Source organism: Sinocyclocheilus rhinocerous, unplaced genomic scaffold (genome assembly GCF_001515625.1).
Source record: "Sinocyclocheilus rhinocerous isolate Xijiao unplaced genomic scaffold, SAMN03320098_v1.1 scaffold40, whole genome shotgun sequence".
Taxonomy (NCBI): domain Eukaryota; kingdom Metazoa; phylum Chordata; class Actinopteri; order Cypriniformes; family Cyprinidae; genus Sinocyclocheilus; species Sinocyclocheilus rhinocerous.
In genome coordinates this window covers 316,122-325,926 of record NW_015624837.1, presented here as the reverse complement: position 1 = coordinate 325,926, position 9,805 = coordinate 316,122, and the positions used below count along the sequence as shown (strand labels likewise).

The 9,805-nt window shown below is 39.6% G+C and overlaps 1 protein-coding gene across 1 annotated transcript in view; it reads right to left on the bottom strand.

The window, feature by feature from the left end:
• The window catches only part of cdh2 (cadherin 2, type 1, N-cadherin (neuronal)), a 47,619-nt gene extending 38,642 nt beyond the window's left edge, over positions 1–8,977 (bottom strand). The window contains exons 1-2 of the mRNA XM_016560056.1: positions 8,766–8,977; positions 5,601–5,709 (exon numbers count right to left, since the gene is read on the bottom strand). Coding sequence (XP_016415542.1) covers positions 5,601–5,709; positions 8,766–8,813 — 157 coding nt within the window. The 5' untranslated portion in view covers positions 8,814–8,977. The remainder of the gene's footprint in view (positions 1–5,600; positions 5,710–8,765) is intronic.
• Positions 8,978–9,805: the final 828 nt, after the last annotated feature.

Here is a 9,805-nt window from a genome sequence, read left to right as displayed (position 1 = left end):
ATTGTATATACGGTTTTATTATTATATACAATACATTTTATTAAAAAATATATTTACATTAATATATTTATATATTTTAATTATAATATATTGTACTTTATATCAATATTTTATTTTATTGAATTATAATATATTGTATTTTATAATAATATTTTTCTGACAGGTAATGCCATGCCTTGTGGTAGTCCTACACAAGTTAGAATGGGTTAAAAATTATAAACAAATCAGTTTTCCATTTTTTATTAACTATATTGTTAAATGAAATTTTTTTTTTAAATTAAATAAGCTATATTTATTTAACATAAAAATATTATATATTTATATTTTTACATTTGTATTTCATATTCATATTTTATAGTTTATTTATATTTAATTTAAATATATTACATATTTTATATTTAAATTTATTTTATATGTCATATTTTATAGTATATTCACATTTAATTATAATAAATTCTATATTTTACATTCACATTTTCTTAAATATGTGGGTAGGTAATGCTACGACTTGTGACAACCTTTTCCATGTTTTTAAAATAATTTTATTAAAAATTTTAAATATCAAAAATTAAACAATTTATATACTATATTTGTTGCTCAGAATCTATATTATATAATATTTTATATTATATTCATTTTTACTTATAATAAATTTAACTATTTTTAACACTGCTGTTTTAAAAAAATGCTAAAAACAGAAAACTTATGTGTGGTGGGGCCTGCAAAAATGTTGGCAGGGCGAGTGCAAATCTGATCTACTGGCCAGACTGGGTCATGAGAAAAAATCCGTATTGTTGATCCCTGCTTAAGCTTTGCCAAAACTACAATCCAGCTCCATGAGCAGCCAAAGATAACCATCAAACACAGCTTCGTGTCTGATGTCATTCTTTACTCTTCGAAAACACAGCTTATGTGTTAGAGCAAAGCACTTCTCTAAAAATATCTGTGGAAAGGGCTGATGTCACACTGGATGGGTTCCACGCCTCCCCCCCGCGACACCAAACCTTGAGACCGGCTGACTAAAGAAACACTGTGGTGCTGAAACTGCTGAGATTTTTACACTGATTTAACGCAACATTAACAGGTGCACATACCCACAGACGCTAATGAGAGAGCACTAGATCTCATGGTCCACAGTAATCCTGGTATGTCTGGTACAGACCACCCACATTTATATTGAACTATAACATCCAAAGGTCTATTTTTCTGTCCTTCCCAGGTTTACTACCCAAGGATTAATCCTTTCTTTCTTCTCTTTCTTTCGTTTCTCACATGCATCAGCTCTCTCACATATGCATGCTCTGATCAATAATCTTAGGGTCTTTGTTTTGCCAGATTGATTTAGGGTAATGAAGTCCATGTGGCCAAATCCTACAGGGGGAGAGAGAGAGAGACCGATTGTCAAGCCCAGAGGTTTGACTGTATGCGGATCAGAGCTGATGCTTTAGAGAGGTCACATTTTACTCTCATCCGTTCTACTTTACCTCTTTAACACAGACTACGTCTCCACACAGCCATTAATTAAGCATGTCCCACCCTCCTGTTGCATTTAAAGAATTATGAAGATGGTTTGTTAAAGGGACAGCTCACTCAAAGATGAAAATTGTCCTAAATCAATATGACTTTATGGCTTTCATTCTGTTGTCTTTTTGACAACATATTCTTTTGTGTTCCACAGGAAAATGGACACCATTGACTTTCAATGTATCGAGAGAAAAAATAAAACACTTTTTTCTAAAACATTTTTCTAAATATTTTCTTTTGTGTTCCACAGGAAAATGGACACCATTGACTTTCAATGTATCGAGAGAAAAAATAAAACACTTTTTTCTAAAACATTTTTCTAAATATTTTCTTTTGTGTTCCACAGGAAAATGGACACCATTGACTTTCAATGTATCGAGAGAAAAAATAAAACACTTTTTTCTAAAACATTTTTCTAAATATTTTCTTTTGTGTTCCACAGGAAAAGAAAGTCACAGGAGTTTGGAACGACATGAGGGTGAGTAAATGGTTTCATTTTTCATTTTTGGGTGAACTATAGCTTTAAAAGAAGATCGAAAGCACAGTCGTTGGCGATGTGATCTTTAAAACCTATGACAGCAAAGGCCAAACTGGGTGACTCGCTCTGTCACTCAAGTAAACGGGCGAATTAGGACTGAACTGAACTCTGTGACTCAAACTTTGATGGTGAACTAAGTAGAGAACAATCCACTCCTGCAAAGCTTCTTCTCATCCGGGGTTTTTATGTTTCTTTTTTGGTTAATTAAAAATGTCAACTCATTATCACATGTATACGCACACAACAAAGAATTACCGTGCCTGAACATTTAATAAGACGATAGCATGCTTGGTAATCTTTAGACAGCTCATTAGTTACTTCATATTAAATTTAAAAACACTGAAGGGACAAAGCACCAGGAGTGCGTTCCCACCCCCCAAATCTACCTCTCAGTGTTTTTTTTTTCCACTCGCTCCCCTTGCTCTCTGCATTCCCGTAACCGTTCTTTAATTCCACCTCAGTCAGCCCATTGAGGAGCAGTGAACCGCATGCTGATGACCTTACAGCCGTGTTCTGATTGGTCAATCTCAGTGACCAACAGCCCTCACATGGGCCAGACAAAAAAGCCACTCTGTCTCTGTCACTCTCTCCCCCTCTCTGTGTTGACTCATTATTGTTTTTCGGCTCTTTTACTAGTTCACAAAAACAGGCAGAGTTGAAAGTTGGGTTTCGTTCTCTCTGATCGGAAGGGATCAAAAACAAACACCGCCTTCCGGCGCGGTGCGATGCATGCAAAACGGCAATCACCTCTCACCTACTGCTATCCTCCTCTGATGATTTGCTCTCTCCTTTTTTAAAACAGATCAAACGAGGTAAAAAACAGGTTCCTGTGAACACAAGGAGGACACGGAGAGAGAGAGAGAAATTTGTGGAGTGCACATTCTCAGTGGTTAAAAGAGGCTTGAGTAAGGAATTTCATGGGGAAAAAAGTTACAAAATGACTCCTCAAGTAAAACAAGTTTGTCTTAAAACTTCAAAGCAGTATCTCTGTTCAGAATAGATGGGAGAATTATATGAGGAAAAGAAAAATAGATGAACGCTGGAGAAGAGGATTAGGAGACCTAAAAGAAAAAAATAATGGTTTCCCCCCACCTACAATTCCTGCCAGACCTGAGACTCGAACTCGCAACCTTTGGGTTGCGAGTCCGACTCTCTAACCATTAGGCCACTCCCCAACAAAACAATGGCTATTGTCAATTGACATGTACAAATATCAAAATATAATAACCGTCAAAAGACTAAAAAAAAAAAAAGCCATGTTTTTTTTTAACTTTGTATCTACATCTTCCAGACCCACAGGAAGCGAATTAAAATCCTTTAGAGCAGCAAAGCCAGCATAAGCACATTCTTTGGGTAGGAATCACCGAGTGGGCTCAGTGAGACAGCACTAACTGTACATTCCTCTGTCCCACTAAAAAAGAAAAGGAGGGACCGAGGGGGAGTGAGAGTGAAAGAGAGGCTGCAGGGGAGAAGAGAAAGTCTTCATCCCTAAGTCATTTGCCTAAAAAGGATGTGATGAATGAATGTCAGAGACACAAAACATCCACCTCATGTTTAACAAGAGACTCCCCCAGTCCTCAGTAAGGGGGGGAGATGGAGAAAGAGTGAAGGGGGAGGGAGGATGATGATGGGAAGCAAATTTTTGTGTCCTTTGGCAAAAGGCACTGTGCGTAACAGAGTTCACATTGACTTGCTAACCATACAGGGCTGAAATGGTAATGAAACGAGAGCCGCTTTTGTGTTTGTGTGGCCAATGCGATACAGCTCACCTTTCCACTGAAAAGGACATAAGAAGTGGATCAGTGAGTCAACTGTGAGATCAAATGACTGGACCGGTCTTTGTGAGCGCGATACAACTCGGCTATCAGTAGTTCCTGACTCACACACACACACACACACACACACACACACACACACTCACTTGGGAAATTCCTATCAGGGTGTGATATGTCGACTCTCAATGTGAAATTTAAAGCAATGTTATCACTTTTATTGTAATTGTCACAGGTGTGTGTGCGTGTGTTTGTGAGTGTGTGTGTCCCACAGTTCGCAAATAGACCTCAAGAGGCACAAAGCTACAGCTTGTGACCGTCTGTTCGTATTCCACGACTCTCTCTTCCACAGTAACCCATGAATAAGTCAACGATATGGAAATGTAAAAATATGTCGCTTGTTAGAAGTTGCGTAACACTTTTAGACAAGAAAAAGAATAACTCCAAGGCTCTTTGGGACAAAAATATTTTGCTTAGTGACGCACAACCAAAAAATATTCAGCCGAAACAGCAAAAAAGTAGTTTTGGTTTCAGTCTAAATAGTTTTTGAGGGTTGAAATCATTGACTGAAACAATGATGTTTAATTAGCGTCTCTGATGGCATGTTTTGACTGTTTCAGTGTCCACACAACTTGGATAATCTTCAACAGGTAAACATGTCAGCAGTGTGGACGCATTTCACTGTGACCAAAAATGATGCAACAACTGTAAAAAATGAAAGATTTTTTTTTTTAGTTTACTGGAGTATAAGAAAATACTTTTCAGTCTTTCTAATTCTAAATTTCAAGTTTATTTCAATGTATTACTTGTTATTTCTTTGTGAAATTTACTATAAGTTTCTGAGTAAAAATTGTTTCACCATTTGTTTTTTGTTCTTTTAATGTAACATTTGTTCGGCTGAAATATCAGGAGACGGCTTGCTGCAAAATAACTTTACTATGGCTGGTTTAATTAGTTCAATTACCCAAATTTAATTACTGAAACTTTCGGCTAAATGAAAACTATTTGCGAAAACGCCAAAAAGTGGGTAGTTCCACAATTAGTTCTGGTACTATGAAAAGGTTCCCGCGGTGCGAAAGGCCCTAGTGTTTCCGTAAAAAATTCATTTTGGTGCATCACTTATTTTGCTATAACATATTTAGACTGAATCACAAGCCATGGGTGTAACTGGTGGTTTAGTTTAGTTTATCTACTGAAAATATAAAACATAGTTATGCTCTTTGTACGGTGTTGTAATTAGATGTGACACGCGGATGTTATAAGGCCTCCAAAGTTTACAACCGCAGCACAAATGTGGCCCCTGCCGGATTGACTGAATGTATTGAGATGGCTGACTGGGATCTGTGCCATCGACTGACTGTATGGATACGGGCTGGTCTAATCAATGCTATTGATCACAGCAGGGGGTTTCAAGCACGGTGGGGGAGGGTGATTCAGCCCCCCAAATATTTCACACTGTGACCCTTCAAAACACATTCCACCAAAACACTGAGCTGTTCTCCTCCTCCTGCTTTTTTCTTTCTCTCACACACATATCCCCCTTTATAAACACCCCCTGCTAAAGCAACCCTAACACTTAACCCCCTCCCCCCATCTCGTTCTTTCACATACACGCACAAAGCCCACCCTTCCCCCATCCTCCCTTCTCTCTCTCTTTCTCTTCCCAACAGAATCAGGGTGGAAACCGAAGCCTGGCGAGGGAGCGCTTTGCCGCACCAGTTCACTTGCCGTTTATTAGGAGAATAAATGCAAACATCTCTGTTTACCTTTGAGCAGAACTTGTCCCTCGATGATGACGTCAGCGGTCATGACGTTGTACTCGTTCTCGGTGAAACCCGGCTGACATGGCATCGCTCCCGTGCCCTGGACCGCCACCTGCCAAAAAACACAAAAGCACCAGACAAATTAATCCCCTGATTAATGGTAATTAATAAACAGCACGGGCCAACCTACACCACAGCAGGAGCCAAATGTCCAGAATCCCTAGAGGAATCGATGGACATAACGATCACGCTCTTTCACCATAAACAGAGGAAATGAGGCAGAACTCTGCTCAAGAAAAGCACCGTGATGAGACTTTCCAGAGCCGTTGAGTCCATTGATCACGCTCCAAATGAACTCTTTGAATTACCAATGCTATTGTATTTTTCAGCGATTACTCGCTAATTTGCAGCAGATCAGCGAAATTAAATAAGGCTCATTGCACGACGATATACTGCGTTGCTCTAATTCTTCTCATTCAAGGATAGCGAGGGGTTTCTCTTTCACCTCCTCCCCCTCCGGCACTAGGGCATCTGTTGTTTTGAGGTAGGTGTAATTAGACTGATGAGGTCAGGAGAGCGAGACGTTAGAAAAGCAGAGCTGACCAGGCTACGCACACTCTACCTTGAATGGCATGGTCTGGTGGAGCACTTATCACATAAAAACACAAACACACACTCACGCAGCTGGCGAAAGCACTCTGGTGACAAGCCACAAACCCTCCTTTATGGTTTACGCTTAAAACAGGCGCTCACACCTAGCATTTAACGCTCAGGACAAAGCCTTATTCATTCTCGACTTGTCTTATTAGAAAAATATACAACCAGCTTTGAGTCATTCCATCTTAATATCATGAACAGCATCTGATATGACACCCAAAGTCAGGATCTCAGTGAAGGCAAATAGGTGAATTTGGTTTTTAAAAGAGGCTTGAGAAGATCAAAGGTGACGTCCACTGTGAAACAGCCGCTTTGTGTTGGAATAAGATCAGAGGCTTGAAGAAGACGGCTGGCTGTGTTTGTTAATGGCCCCATAGTCAATTTATCAAACATGTTAATTACTTGTTAGCTCAGTGGATGCTGACTTAATGTCCTACACACAACGACCCATCCAACATTTGCTTTTGTGCTAACAAAGATCATCATCAACCATGAGCTGATCAGGTTTTTGATGTCATCATCTCCGTCTGCCTTGCTGATGATATATCTGCAGAACGCCTATATAAAGCTGGCACTACAGGGGTGTGTTTGAAAATCTGACTTTAAACTGTCCTGTCAGCAATTGCTTAGCAATATGCTGCCTCTGCACATCCACACAGAGCGAATGATTCTAGATGGAGCCGCACCAGCGGCCCTGCTGACATGAAGAATCAGAGGCAGAAAGAGGCAGCAGATGCTATAAAGCTAACGGTGATCGAATAAAGGCACTGTCACTATGGCTTTATAGTGCCTGAGATAAATTACAATAAGATTTGTGTTTAGAAGTTACAACTAAACCTATTTAAAAAAGTGCAGTGATTATTTTTTCGCTAACAGGTCACTTCAAAGAATCTTTTTTTTTTTTTTGTAAGATTCTTTTACATCATCACTAATTACGTCATCACTTGGCTCTTGCCATTATGGTGTTGCATATTACATGCTCAGTCTAAACATTCTATTAATTAGGCTCTATTTTTATTAATACGTCTGTTTATTATAATTACACGTGTTTCAGTTCAGTTTGTTGCAGTGATGATTTAGTTCATAAAAACATTAAGCCATTTAGAACGTAAATATAATTTGTATTTACATTGAACAATATAAAAATCGTTCGAAAACGTTTTTGTTATAACAATGTTATTTTTTAAACAACTGCGAACTGTATGTGAATTGTTCTTTAATCTAGTGTTAAACATATTGCCAGTGCGTTTAATTTTTTAAATTACGTTACGAATCGGACGCTTCTCGGTTCAATAAATCAGTGAGTTGTTGGCTCGAGAACAGCTCAGCCCAATTCGCTCACAGAACCGGTTCAAAGATTCACTGGAAAGATTCGACTCAACATAATGACCCGTTCACTAATCGGACATCGCTATCAAACAGCAGCTGGGTTTTAAACATGTGGAACCGTTATATCACACACAAACAGTTGTAAAATGCGACATTAATGTTACACTTTAAAAAACATGCCGCAATAAGACATTTACGAGGCCAGGACTGCAACTTCTGCCTACTGCAGACCACAAATACAATAAAAACATTGAAACCAGGGCCAAATGTTAACTTTATTGCCACGCAGATTTCACACGTTTGCTTCCATCATAACATAACAATTTGCACGCAATTCCTCATCTGAGGTTGACGGAAACAGCATGACTGCTCCCTGCGTTCAAATCTTAATTCTGCTGGACTCTGCATTTTCAGAAATTCAGAGGGCAGCAGACCCGAAACCTGACAGCACGATTCATTTGCCCGATCGCTGATTCGGGTCAGAGTGATTTGTCATATTTGGGTTATGCACAGAGCCGTTGTTCGCCGTTAGATTTCGCATTTGCACATCTAAAAGAGACAGAGTCAGCGGAAGAGGACACCTCAATGGGCTGTTCATTAACTGATTATTGTTACATTTGTTTCATCAGTCGGAAAGGGACCATTGTGACCTAATCACCGCCCCGAGGGCAACTTTCCCATCTCGTGCCAAAAGAAGCGAGAGCGCGTTTAAAAACCCGCATTCATCTGCGGCTGGCTCCGGTTCAGCACCGGACGGTTTAAACGGGGCTGCCAGTACAATCTAACGGCTACACAACACAAAACCATCGCACACGGAGTCTAAACCTCCTGTGAATAATTCTGAAGCAAGAATAATACAAAAATAAAGACTCTGTAGAATTGCACAGGAAGCAAATTAGATACGACGCGAAGTCTTTAACCCTTCGAGACAAACCGAAAATCCCATAGTAGCCTACCGAATTTGATCTAGGCACTATCGCCCTATTTAAATATGCTGCCACTAAGCAAAATCGTTTATTTGTATTTTGACTAATAAACGCACACAAATAATTCCTCCACAGTTTACAAACACCACAGAGTATAAATAGCAGCAAATACGCCAAAGCCCAAACATAAAGCAGCATCGCTACAACGCGCAGCTCGTGCCCGAGCGCACATCGCTTTTCGGACCCTCAATGTTACCTGCAGAGCGGCGAGAAGCCCCAGCATCACGCCTCCCGAACGGTACATCGTTTAAATTCCGTCCTTTGTGAAGAAACCGATAGAGTTGGCCGTTTTCCGCTGCGTTATAATGTTCCGTAAGGTAGCGGCGGCATGTAGCGACAGAATCGTCCCTCCGTCTCTCTCTGGCACCGATCCGTGCTGCTCTCGGTCTGGTACTGACGCTCCGCTCGCTCGTGCAGTTCAGCGGCAGAGCAGCGCTCTCAGCGGCGCCCTCTAGCCGCGCTCAGTGGTCCTACGCCGGAGAGGGGGCTCCTTTCCTTGTCACCCCCTTCAGCCTCCGGAAGTCACAGCGAAGAAGACAAGACCCCGCCTTCTTCACTACAACAAAAGGAAGATCTTCTTTCTTTAACCTCACCCAGCCCCTTAATGCCCACTAATCGGCAAAAGGGACTGAGAATTCCTGGATTTAAAGTGCATGTCTCATGCTGGTGGGCTGCTTTGAAAATCTAATGTTGTGGTAGTAATTCTAAAAGCATTTTTAACGACCTCATGCGAGGGATAGCGCACAGTCAGCGGGTCATTATTGCAAAATAAACCTAAAAGTGGGATCAGGACCCTCAAGAAGTTCATCTACTAATAAATAAATAAATATATGCACCTGAAATTGGAGTTCAAATTATTTTATTATGTGAGGAGAGACTGAGAAGTGTTGAAACAAATTCATGTCAGATGAGTTGGGGTTATTTTGCCATAATGACTACTTATTACAGGAATATTTTAGAAAGCATGGACATGAAACAGCATTTGTAGTAGCATATACACTGTTAAAAATAAAGGCTCCAAAAGTTTTTATTTATTTTTTTTCCAGCAATGTCATACACTCTTTAAAAAAAAAAGTTTAAAAAAAAAAAGGTTTTTACAGTGATGCCATAGAAGAACCTTTTTTTTGGTTCCACAAAGAACTTTTCAGTGAACAGTGTGAATAACATTTTAATAATAAAGAGCCTGTCTCTACTATAAAGATCCATCAATGCCAATAAACAAACTTTATTTTTAAG